Source organism: Liolophura sinensis, chromosome 1 (genome assembly GCF_032854445.1).
Source record: "Liolophura sinensis isolate JHLJ2023 chromosome 1, CUHK_Ljap_v2, whole genome shotgun sequence".
NCBI classification, from domain to species: domain Eukaryota; kingdom Metazoa; phylum Mollusca; class Polyplacophora; order Chitonida; family Chitonidae; genus Liolophura; species Liolophura sinensis.
In genome coordinates, this window is record NC_088295.1 from 5,552,710 (window position 1) to 5,576,579 (window position 23,870).

The 23,870-nt window shown below is 42.6% G+C and overlaps 2 protein-coding genes across 3 annotated transcripts; both read left to right on the forward strand.

The window, feature by feature from the left end:
• Window positions 1-10,146: 10,146 nt before the first annotated feature.
• On the forward strand, window positions 10,147-14,209 carry LOC135466244 (manganese-dependent ADP-ribose/CDP-alcohol diphosphatase-like). 2 transcript variants are annotated; one of them, XM_064743665.1, is made up of 4 exons: window positions 10,147-10,228; window positions 10,532-10,750; window positions 11,422-12,140; window positions 12,620-14,209. In XM_064743665.1, exons 3-4 carry the CDS (start codon window positions 11,459-11,461, stop codon window positions 12,922-12,924), a joined length of 987 nt encoding a protein of 328 aa, XP_064599735.1. In that variant the 5' UTR covers window positions 10,147-10,228; window positions 10,532-10,750; window positions 11,422-11,458; the 3' UTR covers window positions 12,925-14,209. The 2 variants fall into 2 exon arrangements, with proteins under 2 accessions (XP_064599735.1, XP_064599727.1); XM_064743657.1 differs by lacking the exon at window positions 10,147-10,228 and having other exon boundaries at window positions 10,235-10,750.
• Window positions 14,169-22,290, forward strand: LOC135461976 (tRNA wybutosine-synthesizing protein 3 homolog). The gene is made up of 8 exons (XM_064739286.1): window positions 14,169-14,174; window positions 14,409-14,600; window positions 17,318-17,395; window positions 17,666-17,764; window positions 18,359-18,430; window positions 19,031-19,099; window positions 19,383-19,447; window positions 21,447-22,290. The coding sequence occupies exons 1-8, from the start codon at window positions 14,169-14,171 to the stop codon at window positions 21,652-21,654; spliced, it is 789 nt and encodes a 262-aa protein (XP_064595356.1). The 3' UTR covers window positions 21,655-22,290.
• The last annotated feature ends 1,580 nt before the right edge of the window (window positions 22,291-23,870 follow it).

Genomic DNA, 23,870 nt, shown 5'->3' on the forward strand with positions numbered 1-23,870 from the left:
GCGCTCCGTGTTCACGCTCGTCGGTGAGAAAGACAAAGACATGCACGACTGCCTAAACAAAAACATCGTGGGTGGGCCGAGCATCATCTTTCACTTGTACCACGAACGAGGCGTGACCCGTATACGGGGAGGTAAGCTCTGTCAAACGCGTTATACTTGGCCTGCCTTGCCTCACCCATGCCGGCGGGTCACTACATCCGATGGCGACGTGACGGGGAGACGTTCGTCCCCTCCGGCACGGCCACACGTCTGGCTGAAAAATGGCTGGACTAGCAGTCGCACCAGCTGGGTGTACCCACCCGCCACCGACTGAACCACACCGGGAAGCGGGCCCGTGATCGACAACTCCCTGTAGACGTGTTTGCCCACATCGACGGACGTCCCACCGTCTTCCAGTTCCACCGTTGCCATTACCACTACCACGGCTGTCACTGAATCACCGACGCCAGGGGAAGCTGCGCAACAGCGACCGGCGAGAGTTGACACCTCAAGACTTGCGCCGGGAAGTAGACACGAACGAGGCCTACATCCGCTCCCGGAGATACCAGTTGGTGTCCATATGGGAGTGCGAGTTTCTTCGCCTGCGGAAAACGAGCGTTTACTGGCAGTTTTTACAGAAATTATACTTAAAGTTTTTGAAATTTCAGATGCAGCAGGTTTGGTTAGGGCGGTATTTGAAATAGCCCAAAACCGCTTTGGCTCAGAGCATGTTAATTTCAAGCGCCTTAGTGGTGTACTAGCCGCTCTGTCTTCCGAAGAAGAAAATTCACAGTGAATAGTATCCCCCCGTATCTGTATCACTTAGCATCTACTACCTCTGTAATGGCTTTTAATGTCCTACAATATAACGTCCAGGATATACGGTCTCATGGCCAGGAGTTTAAATTTCATTTATCCAATGTTTCTCCAACTCCGGATGTTGTATGTCTCCAAGAGACGTATTTAAAGAAATCTATTGATTTCACCTACCCTGGCTACACAATATATAGACGTGATAGAGATACAGGGGAGAAGGGTGGGCTGGCTATTTTCTTAAGAAATGGGCTATCATATTCTGAAGTAGACCTGCCCCACTTTACCTCTATAGAATGCCAGGCTGTTAATGTTTCTACCTTAAATAACAAATCTATTACTGTAGTTAACTTGTATAATCCTTGTAAAAAGTTAAACCCACTTGATTTTAATTCGATTCTATCCTTTTGCAAAAAGTCATATATTATTTGTGGAGATTTTAATGCTCATAGTCCACTAGGGTAAAACAGACACTAATGGAAGAACAGTTGTAAATTTTATCCAAGAAAATGATTTAGTTATTCTAAATGATGGTGCAGGAACACGCATAGGCCCTTGTACAAGCAATACATCAGCCTTAGACCTTACAATATGTACACCTGATATCAGTCTAAATTACACTTTGTCTATGGATAAGACATCTCCTTTTGGGAGTGACCATTACCCAGTTTATTTTATATACAATTTTCCCCCACACGTTAACAGCTTGGGACAACCCCCACGTTGAAAAGTACATAAAGCCGACTGGGATCTATACAGACATGAATGTATAAAATCATTTTCAAGTGATACATTTAGTGAAGATATTGATATATTTAGTAACAACATACTTGAAGTTATGTCCACTGCGGCCAATAACTCTATTCCAAAGTCATCCGGAGTAGTCCACCCCAAGATGCCGGTGCCGTGGTGGACGGATGAGTGCTCAGCAGCCATCAAAGAGCGCCAGCGCCGGAAGAACCGAGCGCGACGTACTAGATTAATGGATGACATTATATAAAAAAGCCAAAGCTATCGCACAGCGCACCATCAAGCGAACGCAGAAAGAATGCTGGCGAAAGTTCTGTTCTAGTCTAAATGCCAAGTCTACCACCAAGTCTGTATGGAACAAAGTTAATTCCATCAAAGGTAAGAGAGCTTGTGGTAACATTCCCACAATTATATCTGACGGGGTAGAACATGTGTCCAATGAGGACAAAGCTAATGTACTGGTTGATGCCTTCTCCTTTGTGTCCAGTTCAGACAACTATAATCCAGAATCTATCCCACATAAAAATGAAGTTGAAGAAATGAACCCTTTTAATAATATAGCTTTTGATGATATGCCCATTAACGACGACTTTAGTATTACAGAACTGAGACAAGCTTTATCTCCGCATGTGGATTCTTCCCCTGGAGATGACGCCATCACGTATTCAATGCTTAGAAACTTGCCTGAGCGCTATCTTAACACGTTACTTTTATTGTACAATACTACATGGTCAAACATGAGGTTACCATCCACCTGGAAGAGAGCTGTAGTTATTCCGGTCCCTAAGCCTGGAAAAGATCAGTCCCTACCATCATCCTATCGGCCCACAGCTCTAACGTCGTGCATCTGCAAAACCATGGAAAGAATGATCAATTCCCGGTTAACGTATTTCCTAACAAAAAATAATGTTCTGTCCTCTGTACAGAGTGGATTTCGGTCTAACAGATGCACTACGGATCATGTGGTGACACTGGAAACTGAAATGCGAAAATGTTTTTCTGCTGAAGAGTACTTATTTGCTGTTTTTGGACATCGAAAAAGTGTATGATATGGTGTGGAGGACGGGTGTATTAATGAAACTAAAGGATATTGGTATGTGGGAAAATGCTAGGATGGATAAAAGATTTTTTAACTGATCGTTTTATTCAAGTTCGTGTCGGTAGGCATTTTTTTCAGCTACGCCCTGTAGACAATGGGGTACCACAGGGGAGTGTTTTATCACCCACTCTTTTTAATATAGCCATTAATGATCTGTCGAAAGCTATTCCTCCTAGGCTTAATTGTTCGTTATTTACCGATAATAAAGCTCTATGGATTCGTGCTCGAAACATCAATGTTTGTAGAAGATATATCCAGCGAGGAATAGATACCATCATGGAATGGAGCAATAAATGGGGTTTTAAATTTTCGTCTACTAAGACTGAAGGGGTTATCTTTACAAAGAAGTCGGACAAAGACGTGCTTGTCAAACTCAACAATTTGCCCGTTAAAATATCCAAATCTTTCAAGTATCTTGGAGTTATACTTGACAGGCATTTAACTTGGAAGGCGCATATAGAACATATAATTAATAAAGCTCAAAAAGCGTTAAATATTATGAGAAATGTATCTGAGAAATCCTGAGGGGCAGATAGACAGTGTCTTCTTCTGCTATATCGGTCCTTAATCCGTTCTCGGTTGGACTACTGCTGTGAAGCGTGTGACTCTGCCTGTAAGACACTTAAGGATGGGTTAGATTCGATTCAGTGCGCTGCGCTGCGGATTTGTACCGGGGGTATACGATCAACGCCACTAAACGTTATGCAGGTTTTCTGTAAGGAGTGGCCCTTGTACGTCCGTCGGCGTCAGCGCACTCTCCGATTCTCTCTCATCCTTAAGTCGTCCGCTAACAACTCTGCCTCTGCTGTCCTTCAACCTTCATTTTATGACTGCTTATATAATTTACAGGACTTCCATACAGTGCCCTTCAGTCTAACATCCAAATCAATTTCTTCCTTACTACAATGTAATAATTTAAATCTTCAGTCATCTTTTATACCTCATTTCCCCCCGTGGAAGCTACATATACCATACACATCCACGGAACTTCATTCAAAAATCAGCAAATGTGACAACCCAGCAGTGTCTCTGTTGTGTACCAACGACCACATTCATTGTAATTGGTCACAATACCTTCAGATTTTTACAGATGCCTCGAAATACCCCGATTAGTGGGTGCATCCTTCACCATACCAGAATTGAAATTAAATCGTTTAGATTATCTGACCTAGCTTCTGTTTTTACAGCTGAACTGACTGCCATTATATGTGCTTTAAACTTTCTGTTAGATTTAAAACCGGTCCGAGCTGTTATTTTTACAGACTCGTTGTCATTATTACAGGCCATCACCAACTATACCTGGAAAACATCTTCTAAAATTATATACCAGCTATTACATATATGTACTGATCTTCATTTTATGGGTGTTTCAGTATCACTCGAATGGGTACCGGCTCATGTCGGCGTACCTGGCAATGAGTTGGCCGACAGCCTAGCTAAAGAAGCACTTTCATTTCCCCATATTTCTGTTCATGTTCCTTTATCTTTATCTGAATGCCTTAGTTTTATTACTCCCAAGTTTATTGACATCTACCAGCAAGACATGGTTTCCGGCAGTGGTTAGGCAAACCGCATCTCCAGGCGCAAATCACCTTTTTGCACTAGGTTTATTTGGTGATCGTCGTGGAGGTTGGGAGTCAAGTCGAAACAAAACAGCGTGTTGCCATCGTGGTGCAAAGGATGGCGTTTCCCTTGTCGTGAAACACTTTCCCCCTGTTGGTAAAGAGGTTTATGTACGTTCTAACGAAATTCCCAGTCTCAAAGTCAGGTGTCAGGGGCGTGGCAGGAATTTGACGTCCGCCGACATGCAAGGCGACGAAGTTTGTGTAAAAGTGCTGGAAATGGAACGGGTTTTTAGCGTAGTTCCCATCAAAAGCCGCGTTGCTCACACAGCCCTAAAATAAACGTGTCGGTAAGCTGCCCAGAAAAACAGGTTTACTAAAACGATTTCTCCAAATGCTCACTTATCTATTTTCCTTCCGCATTGCTCAAAACATATCTCAAATATTTTACTTTTTGGATCAAATGACCTATCTCTTGAGGACAATAAAACCATATTTTGTTCTGTGCACAACTTCATTCAAGATACTCGAAGATTTATCCATCGTACTCACCAAGTAGTTCAAACAAGCTCCTTTTAAGGTACAAAGTGCTAAGACTGAAACTCATTCTTAAATCTGTTATATAATCGGTACTTAATGAAGTATATGAGTGTGTGCAGTATTGGATGCCTATGTGTATTGTAAATATTGTAAATATTTTATTCTTCACTATCAAGTTTTGATTATATAAATGTATGATGTATATAAGTTTGAGGAGACCCCCTAGTGACCCATGGGTTGTGGGATATCCTCAGTAAACAAATAAAGAATTAAATTAAAAAGGTTTTGTTTGGTGATGAGGGTGGGGCCTTTGGGTACAGAGAAATACTTGGTCAGCACGCGGTGGATAGGGCACTGAGGGCTTTGGCCAACGCTTTTAAATGCCCCAGTTGAACAACACTGGTGACTTTGACCTTGCGCACAAAGATCAACACCTCCTCCAAGCGGGTCTTGTAGTCGGGAGCCTCCTAACCGGACATCAAGGCAAACGCGTCCTTGGCTGAGGTGAGACGGATGCAGACGGTCACGTTGTTCAGCAGGTGACGCCGTTGCAGGAACATGTCGCAGTGCAGGCGCCCCAGCATGTCAACGGACCGACTTTGAGCCGTGAGCTGCAGCCGTTCGTCAAACCCCATGTTGGTCTCATCCGTCGCGTCAAACTTCCCTGGAGTGTCCATGTACCACATGGCGGAGGACAGCTGGGTGTTCTTGTCCTTGGCACGGTACGGATACATGATGGTGGTCATGTATCGATCAGGGAGACGTCGACCGTTCGCCATAGGGAATGCAGCCAAAGGTTAGTCGGAGCTACACGCTTGCCGTCCTCCACATGCTCTCCATCCCCGTCGAGGATTTCCGCCTTCACGTGCAACATGGTGTTGGCCAAGTCCATGTAAGTGTCACCGTCCGCGTTGGTGATGAGAAATTCCACGGGCCCCACATCGCTCAGGCTGGCGATGGGACTGTAGGCATCCCAGCGACCTTCTCGAACGCTATCGTCGGCAGGAGGTAAGGTCCACAAATCAAAGTCACTGCTGACCGACGGACAACACTCGGAGTGGGGGAGAGCCAAGGCGCTCGCTGAAAATATCCGGTGCGGAGCGGGGTTTGGTGCTTTGAGGTTGGCGGTGGAGCGTGCGTCTTCTGGGTCCTGTGTGCAGGTGACGAGTGGGAGCGGTGCGTCGGACCTTCCATTTTATAGACGTCCCTCACACCCCGTTCAGCTTGCCCCGCATCCTGCGCTGGGCGTAGCGACCGGCTTTGACCACCAGCTGCGCCCCCCCCCCCCCCTCCAGAGCTCGTCGTTTCAAAGCCTGGCTCACCAGCACTCCCTCGTCCAACACGTCGTCCATGGCTTTCAGTCCGGTACGTAACGCAGTTTTACTCAGCGCTTTCACAGCCGGCTTTAACAAGGGCTGCGCCATTTTGATTAAACTGCGAAGCAAGCCGTGACCGCGCAGTACAACCACACCCCGAAACACAAGTGATCCACCTCCGCCAGCTTGCTTTGTGTAATGGTCGATGTAGGATCGGTACATAGCGGGGTTGTCTACAGCAGTCATTGTAATGGTAAAGCGCGCCGCTGTCGAAAGTGAAGTGTCAGCACCACTTTACCACGTTCAAATGCGATGGGTTGACCCGTGTCGTCCCTAATGTCAATTTCCACCGTCGAGAAATGCTTGCACAGTACGGGCATGTTCCACGTGTTGGAAGATCTTGGAGATGTGCTGCCCCTTACTTCCCTTTCGTGGTGACCAGCCGCAGCAGCGGGACCAGCGTGTCTTCCACCACAGGTGGTTCGAAGATGTTCGTGTACACGTACAGGGTGGGTGTGGTAGTCTATAATTCCTCGCCGGCCCCATGAGCCAATCGTACGGTAAATTCATGAGCTGCTTCAGACTCGGGCTGAAACTGAGCCCAAGTTGTTTCCGAAACCAAAGGCTGTACTTCCGCTGCACATAATCGAAACTGAACGTCAAATCACTGGCGTGAGCCTTGAGTAAAGGGATGTGTGTGTGGGTCAACAAATCGGTCAGGCCCTGGGCGAGGTCTTTGGGTAAAGAATAATAGCCTGCTGGCAATGTTAGCTTATGCTAAGCGCGGTGCGGGCCCTCTTTGGAGTCTAAGACATACCACACTTCGTCTTGCCGCACGTTGAACCAGGTCCGGGGGCACTGAATTTCTACCAAACCACATTCCCAGTCACCAGTCAAATGCATGAGTTGTGGTAGTTGGGTGGTGAAATGCGTCCAAGTATTTCTGGGGAAGTAGTTGAGCGAGCTGTTACAGAGCAGCGTCACCTAAAACATGTTGGTGAGGTGATCTCCTCCGGGCGGACTGACCGTTTTTCCATCTGGCGCAGGTAAATAATACGGACTCCACTTTAGCGGGGTTACGATGGCTGGAGACGGACGCAGTCCGGGTCGCCGCTGTTGTCCCTTGGGTCGGCGTGGTGTGGTGGTGGCCGTGATTTTGGCGATCGTGGTTTTGGTGGGAGGAGGAGGAGGAAGAGGACGAGAACAGGCGGGTAGAGACTGTGATGTGTTAGGGTTTTATTTCGTCTCGGCTTTTGTGTCCATCTTTTCCCGCACCCAATCATGCCAGCGATCGTGGTGTGATCGCTCGGTGTCGCCCCAGACCAGGGCAGCCTTTCCCCGTAAAGCGACTGGGACGCTGTCTAAAATCTCCCCCTCACTCAAACGACCGACAGGTTTGGCGATGTGTGGGTTCGTCGTCGGACTTGGCTCCTGCTCGGCTTGATATTGATCTTGAAACGCGCGGTAGCGTTGAAGGGTGTGGTGATACCGCTTTGTTTACTCATCGTCCGAGAGAGTCGTGTCGTGGAGGATCGATGCCATCTCTTGGTCGAGCACGTTGAGGGCTTTAACAGTACTGAAAACGGGAGACGGTGTACGGGAGTGGTGACCGCGTAAGCGTATCTAAGAGCCGCGGCTCGACCAAGGCCATTTTCCTGGCGTACCTCCCACCAGCTATGCTCTTAACGACGCTAGCGATGAGGGGTGCGGCGGCGGTGATAAGGGGTGCCGGGGGGCAGCATTGGAAGGAAACCACCACGTTGAACAATCCGTCCTTTCTTATGTAGGAGAACACTTTTCTCGACCAAGGTGCGAAGACCCGTCTTGTGCCGCTGTAACTTCCCCTTCTGTGCCGGCGATAGTGGAACGTTTCCATTTAACACATTCTTGGCACATTCACACAAGCACCGAAGTAAACCCGCATCATTACCGCGCAGCAAGGCGCGCCGAATGGCAGGGGTGGATCGAGCCAGCAGGGACAGCAAGGTACTGTAACGATGGAGCCGGCGTGACATCGCTGGTGGTTGACGTGGAAACAACTGATTCGGCAGATCGTGCGTACGAAGTTTTACGACTTGGGGAGGTAGGCGGGCTGAATCTTCCGGGGGAAGATGTAGGTGCGATGTCGCAGGTGGTTGGGTGTGGCTTGCTTGAAATCCACCAGCAAATACCCGTGAGGTTCGGCGGTGGCATCCTCAAACGCCTTGCGCACGTACTGCGTCCGCCCTGGAGCCATCTGTTTAGCGATCGTGGTATTTTGAGACGCGTCTCGCGGATTTTTGAACAACACCAAGTAGTGTGCGTTCAAAACTGATGGTGCGATGTTTTTTTTAACAAGTTCTGCACGATGTACACCATGCTGATATTGCGGTGGTGGCTGCCTTTGGTAAGGAGTTTTGTCACGCGTTCGTCCGCTTCGGCCATCAAATCGTCCACGACGACTAACGTCCGCTCCCCCCGGGTCGAAAGCCGACGGGCTGGGCACACCTTCTTCAAAACGAAAGTTGCGTAACGTAGTGAACAACGGTTGCCACTCCCCGTAACACCAGACGGCGCGTTGCGGGGGTGGGTAAATGAGAGCTTGAGCGTGCTCCAACAACCATTTCACAAACACGGACTTTCCACACCCCGTCGGTTCGCTGACGATGGAGGTAAACGGATGCTCCCATCGAGTATCCATGGATAGGGAAGCTGGGTGAGTCAGTTCGGCTGGTCGTACGGGTGAGGGTGAGGGACAGTGCGGGAGCCCGCTGCGGTCACCGCCGCCATCGCCGCGGGCGAAGAATAGACGGGTGTCGAAACGGTGATGGGTACCGAAGTGTTGTTAGGGAGCGACGGTCGGTGACGCTGGCGGAGTTCGGGTAAACTGGGGAATCCCAGTTCAACCGGGGGGTGATGGCTGGGTCCGTGGACGCGTCCTGCTCGGGGGTAAACGCCGTCTGCCGCGGCCGTCACCGGTTGCAGTTCGGTCTCGTAAAACGTCCCACGCAACCGTTCCCCGTTCAAATCCTCCAGTGTGTACACGACAGGCTGACGAGGGTGGGTGCGGGCGATGCGGAACATTTCCGTGCTCCAATTCGGGAGGTACGATTTTTCGAATTTCCCTTTCACTTTACTTATATGCACGAGATCGCCGGCGCGATAACGGTACACCGATCCTTTGGATGTGGATGGACTACAAAGCTTAACGCACTTCTTTCTGGTTCTGGGTGGTGACGTCGATGGGGGCCCGCCGTATACTCCGGTGATATGCTCGATTGTAACCGCGGACCAGCACCGGTAAGGCGTCCAGGTACCGCCGAGTAGTGTGAGCGGTGAAATATTTGTACATGCGTCCAAAGTACGGTTAAACCGTTCTACCACAGACGCTTTGGTTTCGTCAAAAGTGTGAAAGAAAAACACCCTTGTGTCCTTTAAAAATGCTTGGAACGGTCTGTTCAGAAACTCTTTGCCCGCGTCAGTTTGTAGGTACAACAGTATATATATATATAACAGGCAGGTATATAGGCCTATAGATATGCTCTTATTTTAGCGAGCTAAATGATCTCCCTTCTTATCTGACATTCTGACATTTACCTTGTCAGCTGACCGTCTACTGCCCGAATGAATGTCAGAAATATAAAATGTGGAGGTAGTACATTTAACGTTGTTGAATGAAGATGTTCGATGCACAATTAACACCGAACACTCGATCTACATCAATAAACAAAGAATTCAGGAGTAGGCCTACATGTACATAGTGAATTTTGTAACAGCAGAGGTTTCAGCAAACCGTAAAGGTTAATTTCATGTTACTTGTCGTGATAATGATAACGGTACAGTTATCAAACGTTGACCTGTATGCCTATCCTGCATGTTAATTGCGGATGATACCTTGCATGTCGTTCCAAAACATAGTACTTATTGTGGATATAGCTTATAAAATAATGTTGTATTAAGCCAGCTTCTCCAGTTATTGTCTTTCACTGCTTAAGTCTTTAATGCAGATAAACATTGCATGATATAATTTTGGAAATAAGGTGTCGTGATGTAGGCCTTGCTGGGGTCAGAAAGTTATAGTATAACGGTGGTTATCTCCCTTGCTGATACCATCGCTTGTATTGGTGTGAGGTTTTAACGTGGGATATGTGGCCAAAACTGAGCGATTGACTTTGGCATTAAACTTTGAGGTAGGCTGTCAAATTAAGACTTGTGTGGTTTCAAAAGTAACAGTGTGTAAGTTTTAAGTAACCTGAACAGACTTGTCCACCCAATCTGATCACTAAGTTCAGTCGTTGTTCTGACAGGACAGGTTTTCACTCCCTAAATATATTCACTCTACATTTTTTTTATTGATACTTCGACGTTTAACTCGTTGAGCTAGAACAGAACAACAGACTGCTGTGGAACAACAGACTGCTACTGTTCTACTATTTGCATCGGACTTATGATCCTTTCAAAATAGAAAATGATATCATAACAATATTTTCCAGCGTGGTCTTGTCTCACGTGTGCTTGTGCAATGATTTCCCGGAAGTCCGTTTCCGGGACTGACCAGATTTGTCGTGGACATTTACAACAAGGCTGGGTCAGTACACCTGACAAGAGTATATATTCGATACTGAGTCTACATCCACCTATTATCACAGGACAGAAGATTTAGTGGAGAGTCAAGTCCATGTATCTTGTGTCTTATCGGCACACGTTATAAGGTAACAAACACAGGGAATTAACCATTTTCAAGTTTAATTATTTCTAACCTTGTTCAGTAAAATTAAATGTTTAGGGTTGATTGTAGCAATATTTAACTGTGGCCGTCTACTAGCAGATCATTCCCCTGGGCTCTGCCCGGTTTCCTCCCATCTTAATGCTGCCCGCTGTTGTATAAGTGAAATATTCTTGAGTACAGTGTAAAACACCAATCGAATAAATAAATCAAATACTGTCAGATCATCAGATGTCACCACAGTCGTCTACTAGTTTGAACTACATGTAATTTCTTGTGCAGTTCTAGGGCAGATACATATCTTAAAGTATTGGCACCAGAATTATTCTGGTTGTTCAAGGAAGTTCTGTCTACAGTTTAACGTCAAAGTTTCTAGTGGTACCGTCTCAATTGGCCCTGGATTCTCTACATATCATAATTAATACAATATGCTAATTCTGCCTTCTCCTTGATAGCACTATTAAATTAGGCTTCATCAGAGTCTTTAAACTGTTCGTTAACACTACATCTCTGTACAGCTTGTCATTCAGTAATTTAATTCTATGAAAATCAACATCGTATCTGTCTATATATGATATAAATTATAATGCTTATTGTTAGTAAAAGCCTTTGTCACATAGCCCTACAATGTAGAACTGTTTCGTTTTCGTCTTTCAGGATTGATATTTACATCGCAGACATCTTGGAGAGAGGAATGATGGACTGTACAAATAGACCAGTACTCTCCTTTGGTGTTATCGCTGATGTACAATATGCTGACATGGAAGATGGTTACAATTTCTCTAGGACAAGGAAGCGTTACTATAGAAATGCTGTGAACCTCCTAAGAGAAGCAATCTCTTGCTGGAAAAACCGTGACTCGCCCGTTAAGTTTGTCTTACAGCTGGGAGATATCATTGATGGGTTTAATAGGTCTCGGGGTTCAGGGTCTGATATAGCTCTGCAGACGGTCATGCGAGAGCTTGACTCCCTGCAAGCACCTGTGTACCATAACTGGGGAAACCATGACTTCTATAACTTTTCACGTCAGTATTTGATGAACTCTGTTCTGTTCTCAGGGCATCTGACTGACTGCAGTTCTGTACCAAACTGCGCATATTACACTATCCATCCTTGTCCCAAACTGATGATCGTGAGTCTTGATTGTTATGATGTCAGTGCTTTAGGGTATGAAGAGTCAGACACCAAATACCAACAAGCTATGGAGATCTTGACCCAGAAAAACCCTAACCCAGAAAAGAATGACCCCAGGGGTTTAGAGGGTGACCAGAGGCGATTTGTGAAGTTTAATGGTGGTGTGGGTGAAGACCAGTTAGATTGGCTGGAGAAGAAGCTGTTGCAGGCTCAGGCAGAGGAAGTCAATGTTATAGTCATGGGTTAGTTTATATTGTTATCATAACCAGTTAATTTCTGAACTCTGTCCTACAACATGAAAGAAAGAAGTCAATTAATGCACAGATGGAAAGAAAGATAATATAACTAAGTTCCCTTTAGCTATAGCAATATATAACATAAAGGATAATACCAGAATACATGTGCTCTCATATGAATATTATCTATTGTGGTTGATGAACTTTTATATTGAGCCATTATAGTTGTCACACAATGATGTCAATGAATCATTGGCATTGTAGCACAACTATAGCAGTAAGCATCAGTTCTAGAACCTCTGGTATACCTTGGATATGTAACATTCACAAATAATGAAAACAGTGTGGGAAGTTCTTAACTTAGACCAGTGGTAGTGCAGTCTGTATCAGATATTTTCGTTTGGTCATGTTGTCTTTGAAAACCTACTATTCATTCACATCCAACAGTGTATCATGGTATGACTTTTGTATATTTATTGTTTCAGGCCATACACCGGTGTTGGCCTCATCAGCTGATTGGCTGGACCTCCTGTGGAACTATGAGGAGTTGTTGGCTATACTCGGGCGATACAAGGACTGTGTTGTGTGTTATCTGGCAGGTCATGATCACACAGGAGGGCATGACACTGACGAGCATGGCATCCTGCACATCACTATGCCAGGGGTGATCGAGACGGCACCAGGAACTAACGCATACAGCACTGTGGATGTGTACCGTAATAAACTGTCAATCTTAGGAGAAGGCACAGCTGAAAGTTTTCATATTAACCTCAAATTTACTTTAACATGAAAAATGTGTGAAGTTTACTGTAACTAGACTGTGATAATGATTAAATAGTTATTTTTTTATCACTGACATATTGGTTAATTGCCGTGCAAGGTACAGTCTGAATCAGAACATGTTGCACTTTTATTTTTGGGGTTTGTAGTGAGGCAACAAAACACATCATCCAAAAAAAACTAGAGACCTCACTTGGGTTGATATGGACAATCAAATACATCTTCATGTTGCTGGAACACAGCCATTTGTTCTGTGTTCCAAACCTAATTCATGGGACAGGCTCACATTTGGTATTCAGTATTGTTGGCTGTTGTTTGAGCAGCTAACCAGCCCTTTCCAATGAGGCTGAAGTTTTGAATCTGTCTGTTGTCTGATGAAGGACAGGGTTTACTCTTGCTCTTGTCTGACGAAGGACAGGGTTTACTCATGTCTGGCGAAGGACAGGGTTTACTCTTGTCTGGTGAAGGACAGGGTTTACTCTTGCTCTTGCCTGACGAAGGACAGGGTTTACTCTTGTCTGACGAAGGACAGGGTTTACTCTTGTCTGGTGAAGGACAGGGTGTGCTCTTGCTCTTGTCTTACAAAGGACAGGTTTTACTCTCGCTACAAAGATTTCCTTCACATATAAAATTGATGGCGTTTGTTTAAATGAAAAATTCATCAACACCAATCAAATAAATACATAAATCAAAATTTATTTGTGTTCACAAAGTTCAGTTTGCATATAATACATGTATGATTTACATTTTGCATTTTACATTTCACAACTTATTAAATATATTTAACATGTTGAAAATGGATTTTTTTCTTTAAAACTTGGATGTTCAGTTATTAATTATTTGATTGGTATTGTACATTGTGGTCTAGAACTGAACATTTCACTTAGATGGCAGTACTTAGGGGAAACCACTGCATCTATCAATGTATCTGACACACCTGACTGAAACACAAACTTCACCAGAAAAAGCTTGATTTTAAACAGAGACTGGCAGAGGCCTACCATACTGGGCTTTCGGCAGAAACCATTGTGCCACTAACATCATCACAGAAAAGTGTGTGAACTTTTTACGCTGATTCAGCCAAAAACATTGGGAGATTCACTTAAAAGTTTATTTTCTCCATAGGATAATGTACAGATTTTGTTTGAGTATATCATCATATCATACTGAAATATTTTTGTGGGCATACATGCTATATAGAACACGTCAAAAGACTTGCAACAACAAGTTAGTGCCTATAATAGTAATTTTGTAATGGCAGTACGTATATTCCATCTGGATGTAAATAAAAAATTGGCGAGAAAACTTTAATTACTATTTCACCTGATGCCTTTTAATGTTCAAAATAATATTAAAAGCGAAGCTAATCTGCATACAATGTAAAGAAATCCTGAACACCTACGGGCAAACATTGAAACATGACACTGAACCCTACGAGCGGAATGTTGAGCTGGTGGAAGTTACTCCCCTTGCTCAACTCTCTTGTGGGAGAAGGCAAGGAGATCGTATCTTGGGGGGAGAAATGGAAGACAAATTCGTCAGAAGCAAGGAAGACAGATTGTCAGCGGCAGAAGAAAAGGCTCTATTGATTCTTCAATTGTACCCGTGGTCGAATATATCAACGAATCTTGTAATTACTTCACGACGAGTTCATGCTCTGGGAGAATCATCATCCTTGAACAGTCGGTGAGAGCTAAATGAGGGTTTTTCTTGAGAGCGCGTAGCTTCAGGTGGCTTCTTTAACACGACTCTATACTGGGCCGTCGAGTAGCGTAGCCATAGGGGCAACCTATGTTAAGCCATACACCGATTCACGTCATATCCAATAAGTCCTTTCTAAACAATGGCTGCCGTCCAAAACTGACGTCAACAATTGCTCTTACCTCTCAACTGGCTCGCACGCGCAATATCACAGGTTTGCAATGGCAGCTATCTTTGAGTCAGGTTTTTGATAGCCAAGGATCTCGGCTGTGATCGTTTAAAAATAGGGTTAGACGTAGATCACAGCCGAGGAATCTTACAGGTTAAATTATTGGTATTTAAGAACTCAGCACAACAAAAATCTGTGCAAAATGAACCAATACATATATTAACCGGACAGAACTCCATAAATTATGTTTACCAAGTCTTTCTCTGTTCCTCTGCCAATATTTCCCATATTCTGTAGCCTATACAACAAATAAATCAAAGGTAAATCATAGTGGTGACTTATGCTCAATTGGTGTGTTGACATGATGACCTAATAAATCTTGTCATTGCTCCTCACACAATGTGGATGACCTTTCATGATGTCACTATGTTCTGATCAGCCGGCCATCAGTTTCGACACACAGACAGTGGAGGCACGAATTTGCAGTCGACTGAAGGCTATGGAGCAGAATGACGAACCCCACATTTTGTGCAAACTGTCAAATAAGTTTTACAGTAAAAAGGGGTTATCTTCGGCATCCATTCCATTCTAAATTTCATAGAAAGGTCAACCACTGCTGTGCATGCACACCATGCTGACCCAGATTTTAAAAACATGGCAGTGTGAAGCGACCTGCTAAATATGAGCCTGTTTTCCACTTCAGCTAAGATTTACAGGAGAATGGTGATGTAAGGCATGTAGCGATTGTGGTAAAATGTCCATAAATATTTTACCTTTCAGAATTGCTGTGCTGTATGTATGTATGTATGTATTCAGGACGAATCTGATGTGCATGCATGGGAATTCAACGAAGGGGTAGCTCTTTGTTAGCATTATGCCAGAATGAGGTCTCGGGCTAAGTTTGTGTATATTTTCCATTGTATGCCATTACTGGACTAGAGCCTCTGCCCAGCTTATGACACGTCTAACAATAGACGCCCAGTGGGAAATACTCAATCTAACATCAAAGATGGCTGTCATTGCAAAGCACTTATATTGCATTCAGTTAGGACACACAAAGCCCAAATTCACTTCAGTCATCGCTAAAGCATCACTAATTTTGCCTTCCCCACATCTGTGGATTTTGAAAAAAATTATCATTCCTAGATGGCGCATGCACGTTCAGCCTGAAAAAGGGGCTGGTGTGCCATTACTGGATGGAATATACCTGGGATGTGTGCAGGAGAGCAGAGAGTTAAGAACCAAAGTTGACACCAGTTTTGGACCGCAGCATTTGTTTAGAAAGGGCTTATCAGACATGAGAGAATGCATGTTTGGTTTACCATTGGTTGCTCCTGTGGCCACAATACCTGCCAGCCCAGCATAAAGAAGGGAAATGAAGGAGCCACCTGAGGCTATATAGTGTGCTATTTTGTGCTGACTCATGGGGACCCTATCTCTTAAAAAAATTGCATGAGTTGTAAAGGTATGGGGCTATACAAAAAAAAGTCTGCAGAGGAGTTCATTTGAAAAAATGCCAACATGCAAACTTTTTAGTTGAATTTTTATTACTGGTGGCAGTAAGTACTCGAAGGCAATGAACTGACTACTGCCATTGACAACTGTGGGTGAAGGCATTTGTAGAAAGCAAATTTTGAAGTAAATAAATTCTGTAAGACGGCTTTGAAGTTTTGAGATTCACCCTGTACGAAAGAACATCGCACAAGCTCTACCTATATGCTAAGACTAACTGAAATGCTGAAAATTATACATATGCAAAAAATACACTATCACTGAAATGGGACATTGTTGGGAGAAAAATTTACTTCACCCACGCCCTCTATTACTGAGGAGATCACTTCATCTCTAACTTCTGAGCCGTTTGACACAATAAATACAAATGTCACCAAATTCTAGAAGTTACATACTTTCACCAATAGGGTGGACCTGTCATCAAGATGTTAACAGAACAATGAACACACAGGATGAAGCCCTGTGTTCTTCTACTGTTGCAAGTCAGCATCTTATGTTACTGAGGATTTGACCCAAGAACCTCATTTTCATTTCAATATCTAGTCCGATTACACAGGCTGTTGATCGAGGAATATCTAAATACGCCATAGTCATGGGTGCTCCATCTACAGTCAAAGATAGTTAAATAAAATAATCCACTTACCTCTAGCTGGTAAAATCCATGTTGTAGCAGCACCCCTTCTCACCACAATTTTATAATGATTATCCAACAAATTAGCATGTCTAAGGATAAAGCATCCAGACCATGGGATGAACATTTTGGGAACATGTACATAAGGGTACTTATGTACATGTTTTCTGACTCTGATAATCTTATTGTCTTGCATTAGCACTACAACACAAGTTTTACATTTTTCAAATTTGGTTATTTCTATGTCAATTTTCATTTTGTACTATCTGAAATAAAGGCAACTACGAGTCCAGGAGTTTGATTGTTGGTGAATAAACCTCACTCAACAGTGATGTACTTAAACTTTTCAATGTCCTGCTGGCCTACTGCTAATACCAGACTTCGTTTCAGACGTCTAGCAAGGCACCCACAAAAAGGGGCTGCAAATGGCATTATACATCTCATAACAAGTCCTCAGCTAAAGATGTGGTAAGTGGTTCTGAATGCAAGTTCAGATTAGTGTGTAATTTGAAATTGAGTCATCAGATGTGATAGAAGGAAGCTTCATATCTTGGCAGTGATTTAAAGCAAGCATGTCTGTCAGATGGACTAAAGAAAACCCATGTAAAGTTTTATATAGTATATGTACTAAATCTACTTTATATAACATCAGAAGTATAAAATGCTAGTATGTACAAGGGTCTTAATACATCCAGACCTTAATTTGTACGTTCAGTGGACCCTACATTGTGTTTGCAGATGGACTCTTTGCAGTGTTGTGAAGAGGATTTAGTGTTCAAGTTTGAACCGTTCATCATGCACATCCAGTGTAGATCTCTCCCGGATGCCCAGGCTATGGTAACACATTCATGCCCTTAATTATGTATAAACTGTATAGACAGATTATTTTCTGTTAAGATAAAAGCCAAAATGATGGGAAAAGCACTCACTGAAAGATCACGGTCTAATAATTACTACTGAAGAAACTACTGAATTACAGCATTTGTTTCATTGTTTATTAGTTGCATTTCTAGATTTATGTTGTCCGTATTAAACTTACATTATTATCTCCATCCTGGTTTATATACTAGTTTTACAACACAGGTCCACATCAGCATTTAGTATTATTCATTTCGGGACCTCCGTGGCTCAGTTGGTTAGCGTGCTAGTGCAGCGTAATGAGCCTCTCACCAATGCGGTCGCTGTGAGTTCAAGTCCAGCTGATGCTGACTTCCTCTCTGGCCGTAAGAAGGTCTGCCAACAACCCGCGGATGGTCGTGGGTTTCCCTGGGGATCTGCCTGGTTTCCTCCCACCATAATGCTGGCTGCCGTCGTATAAGTGAAATATTCTTGAGTACAGCGTAAAACATCAATCAAATAAGTAAATAAATAAATATTATTCATTTCTGCTTATTTTTCGAGTGTATTGAATAATTTGTGCTGTATTTACAGCATTCTGCAGCTGTGGCATCTGGCTTCCGTAATTCTGGAATAACAATCAGCTCTAAAGGAAAAACTATGATGGTACAGATATGTTTTCTGTTGAATTTTCTCTCTCTTTTCACAATTGGTATTGGTATCTAACTATTGTAATAACTAATGTGAAACAGTTATTGTCCCAAGATGTTTCCTGAGTACAGTGTATCTATGGATAGGTGACTCACTCTTTCCCATTAAACTTGCTTTTTCTAAAATGATTGTGGCACATAGTGGTCATACACCAGAAAGTGCCCTTGGGCTTGGCCCTGGGACTTATTTTAGAAGGGTTCCCAAAACTATACTTGCTGCATCTACACATTGTATATTACAAGTGGGAAATCAGATCTGAGAAAGTAAGTGAGAGGTCACTCTGGCCACAGTCTCACAGTACAATCAGAAACATTTACTATAAGTACATGGATAAATTTCTCATGACTTTTGAAATTATACTGCTGTTAAAAAGATGGTGTCTACATAACTTTACTTTCTACTTACTCTGTGAAAACATCCAGTAAATTAACCTTGGAGCTTACAGACAGATAATGGCTATCTAGAGCTCTCGGGATGTTTTGAAATTTGTGGTTAAGCTATTATGGGCCCATTACCTGCTAGGCCTACCTACACTCTCACTTAATTTATTTTCAGGCTTTGAGGAGCTCACATGGCCTGGAGGTGCCACTGTCACATAATGGTCAGCTTCTGGTCAGTGAACAGGTAATGAACGGAGGCAGTAGATAAATATTGGAATTGGTGGCGTAATAGCTTTCAGAATAATTCAGAATTATGTTTGAAAGATAGCAATGAAAACAGTATTTTAAAGTTGTATAATTAATACATTGTACAACTAAGGTGACAAGAAGATTCTGAAATTTCTCCTGCAAAGTTCTTTCAGGGTTTTTTTTTTCAAGTTTTTAAATGAAATGAACAAGTGAATTCAATCGTAAATGACTGTAGTCATATATATACTTGTATTGCTAATATTTTTTCTCTGCTTCAGTACATAACATTTTTAGTTGACATTGCCAACCAAAAGATGGAAGAAAATTTGATACGAGTGGAAAGGTTGGTACTGACAAGCAGGTGTAGGAGGACATAAACCCTTGTTTACAAATGTTTCTTGAATTATTTATTAGCTCTGTATATGCAGAATGCCTTAACAGAAGAGCAAACCAATTATCTTAGGAGTGGTGTCAAAGGCAGCCTAGGTTTCCAAAAGCCATGTACGTGTAGTAATGATTTTTTTTTTTTTTCGGACACAAGGCATCTTGAGAAGTTTTGGGTGCTGAATTTGGAAACTGTACTGAAAATACTTAACGCTAGGTCCTGTGTCCTCAGATGTTTCAATCTAGCACCAACATGACTGAGGTGAATTTTAAGCTCACCTGTACATAACTTATGTCGTACCTTGGGCAGCAGCATCCAGTAACAGGGAAAGCAGTGTTAAACAAAATGCTAGGCGTGGTATTGATATCAGGCTTTTCACACATGTAGAGCACAAAAACCTGAGTGGGGTATTATATCGTTGATTTGGTGTGTACATATTAAATATATCTTAGTGAAATTTTGTATTAGGATCAATGTTAAACAAAATGTTTGGTGAAAATATCAAAAAGATCTGCATTTTTTCAACCAGAGTATTTTAAATTACCAAATTCACAATTTCAGTACTTGATCTATTGAGCTCAAGTTTTGCATTCATGTGCCTCCTACAGGTGCACTCTTTGGTAGCCTTGCTACCAATTCTAATTTGTGGTCAGGCTTTAAGATCGGGTTTGTACAACTTTAAAGGTTATATCATGCAGGGATATCAGTCAGATTTCCTGATCATCTGGGTCCACAAATTTCTTAACAATAGCTGTCAGGTTGATTATTCTTGCATCCAGATATTTTTAACCATAATAATAATAATATCTTTGTTATTGAAGGTCATTCACTAAATTTAAAAAAAACAAAATACATGTAATACATAGAAACAGTTAAACAGTGTCAAAGGACAAATGTGACTACTGCGACCACAACTGTCCCAACCAGCAGGTGAGACAGGATAGTGGAAGATGGGCCATGTACCGACCCCATTCCATCCCGCCTGCTGCCTGGAACACCCTACACACATGTACAAAGCACAAACAGGCGAGAGGGAGATGGTCACATTCCCATCCCCTGTTTGGTTTGAACGATGGACAACTGTGCAAGAGTGTTAAGGGATTTGGCCTTAATAAACAGTGATGATAAAGATCTTCAATTCTAATAATAACTGCACAGACTTCAGACTAGGTTATTCCAAGAAAAAAAACAAACCATCATTCATCATTCTTAATCAAGTTTTAATCTACCAGAATGGTAGGATTTTAGAATTTTTCCTTCTGAAGGATTGAATAGAGCCACTTGCTTTTGTTTCATTTGGTAGAGGATCCCATAATGCTGCACCCAGGACTGAGAAACCATTTTGGAAACACCTTGTTCTGCATATAGGAATGTACATATTATAGCTCGCTGAAAGCAGTGTAGTAGTGTTAACACATTTGTTTGGCAAAACCAGTTCTTTTAGGTGACTGAGGGCTGCTTTATTGATGGCTTTAAAAAAAGAGGCAAAGAACTCTAAAATTAACTTTGTCACTAAAAGACATCCATTGCAGTTGACTGAAGGGAGTTGTTCTGGGAACAGCTATATTAGCGCTTAGTAATATGCAAGCAGCTCTCTTCTGTAGTTTCCTACCCCAGACACGACAACAGTAGTCAAAGTGTGGTAGTAGGACAATTCACATAAGAATTTACTTAAAAAGTTCTTACAATGTGTAATAATGCCTAAAAGCTGGCTGACTCTCACATATATATATGTATATATATATATATATATATATATTTTTTTTTTTTTTAAATAACTGTTTCAGGACAAGTTTTCATCATTGCAAACACCAAGAAGCTTTGTATGGGCAACTCGTTCCAAGGGCTGTACAATTTAATGAAACAGTGAATTGTGAGTTCACAGTACATGACATCCAGATTGATTGTACCAGCTGAACTCTCTTGATGTGTAATGCTGGATTGTTTGTGTTTACAGATTTTTTGAAGCTATCCAGAAAATTCAGTGTAAGGAAGAGAAGTTGCCAAAAACTAATAAATCCAAGAGAAAAGGCAAAGAAAGTGAAGTTAAAGACTTCACAGGCCATGTGGACAGTCAAAAAACTGAGAGCCAGATGCACCTATCACACAGAATAACTTCAGAGGACACCTTTAACAGTTGTTTGGGGTTATTCCAGACAGATTAATGACACCAGGTGTTACGGGTTATTCCAGATAAATTGACAGTAGGTGTTTAGGGTCATTTCAACCAGGTCACAGTTACCAGGTGTACGGTTATTCCACACAGATAAAGGACACAAATGTTTCAGGATGTTCCTATTACACAGTATAGCTTCAGGGGACACTATCAAAAGTTGTTAGGTTTTTCTGGAATAAGCCCCAATCACACAGAATTCATGCCACCTCACATTCTTAACTTGGAATTCACCACCATGCAGTCGTCTTTAAGTAATGAGAAGGAGAGATGGTTTTACATGTTATTCAATGGACATTCAGGTGAACATTGTACGTTGCAAGCACTTATTTCAAGTGTCTGGAGTGTGCCACCTCTCACACCTTGGTGTAAGGGAGACGACTCTCACAGATCAATTACACTTGCCGACATTTGTATGAATATCACTTTGTATATTGTTTAATTTATAGATTAAAACATTAAACTTTGTGATGGCATTTGGAAGTGCAAGTTCTGCAAAGCTCCACTACCCAATGACTATTTGTGTATTTGATTCAGGTGTAAACCTCAACTTGAAAAACTGGTCCTTTCCAACCACAGAAAGCACTTTCTTCTGTTCTGAGTATAAAGCAATTCTTTGTATCTGCTATGATCCAAGCCGTAATAATTTAATGAAGCTTTCAGTGACAGTTCTCAAGTCACCATGATGCTGGTCACAATATTTTGCTAAAGACTGCATACTCTAAGCAATGACCGACCCCGATAGCACAGTTGGTAGAGCGTCCGCATTGGTCACCCCTAAGATCTTAAAAAAGAGGAAGGTGTAACTTCCTCGTGTAGATTCAGGGTGAAGGATATTGTGCAACAACAGTTTGACCCGCATCATTATAATGGCTCAGGCAGGGGGTCTTACTTGCCTTTGGTATGTCGTCTCAGTGAAGCAGCAGCAGCAGATAAAAGAGCGGTGGAAATCTGTCCTGCAACAAGGAGGCACATTACATACACCCTAAGGACTACTTTGTCTTCATATGACTGAAAATTGTACAAAATTTGAACCCCAAGCACTCACTCACTCTAAGCGATGTTCATATTCTTGACAGCACATGCACATTCCTTACCGTGCATTCGCTTTACATCACTGGCCGTATCGTAACGATTGCAACCAACACCTGAAATAGTATGACGAATACTGACTGTTGCTTCGCGCGACTACACCAGTGGTGAAGCCAAGCCACAAGGCTAGGTGTGCCACACCGGCATAAATTGGTTAGTGGCGCCAGTGATGTTAACGGGCACATGCTGTAAAGAAGTTCACGTGGCATTTTGAAATCATTCCAATTTGTACTAAAAATTGGGAGCAGGCATTAACTCTTCAACACGTCTGAGTGCAAGTGCTTGGGATTTAACATTGTACTTAATTTTCAGTCATTAACACGTTGGAAGTTGTCTTGGGCAGCTGCTTTGAAGAAGCTGCAGCTCCTACCATTTTCATGCTATATACTGTGAAATTCAGAGGTATTTCCAGCTATAATTGATACTGAACGCAAAACGCAGGAATTTTCCACCAACATGATGGGTGGCAGAAACTATAGTGCCGTGAATAAACCAGGCATGAAAGTTTGAACTTTGGCCAATTGTACAGTACACCAGAATTACTTTACCGCTTCATAAACAAAGGAACAACTCACTTTGTTTGATTTTGGAAATGAAACCCACATAGAGTTGGTTGGCTAATGTTGGCTTCAGAAGTATCCTCCGAGAACAATGCCCTCAGAATAACCATCTAGCGGATACAATTCCGCTGAACGACACCTGTTACATGTATGTATGCAGGTATGTTTTGGCATTACTGGATACATTCACTTTTGTGAGACTGTTGCTAGTATGATTGTTGAAATGGTAGAATATCAGGGGCCAAGTTTAATTTTCTCTTGTGTTGTAAGCCTACTGCAACAGCTACCCCACCTGTCTTGCTTAGGGCGAATGGAGTCGTATATATATATATTTAAAAAAAAAAAAATGAAACCTTAATAGATGTAGGCCTGCATTCACTGCAAGGCAGTGACAGAAGAGCTTCATACCACACAGTAAAATTCATGCAACATAAGAAAAAAAAGTACAAACAAAATAAATTGGACTCAGTATGTTTTATTTGTTTTTTTAAAGCAAGTATGCCTTTGATCATTATCACAGAAGAAACTTTCACAAGCGCAATATAAAACGTGTTGC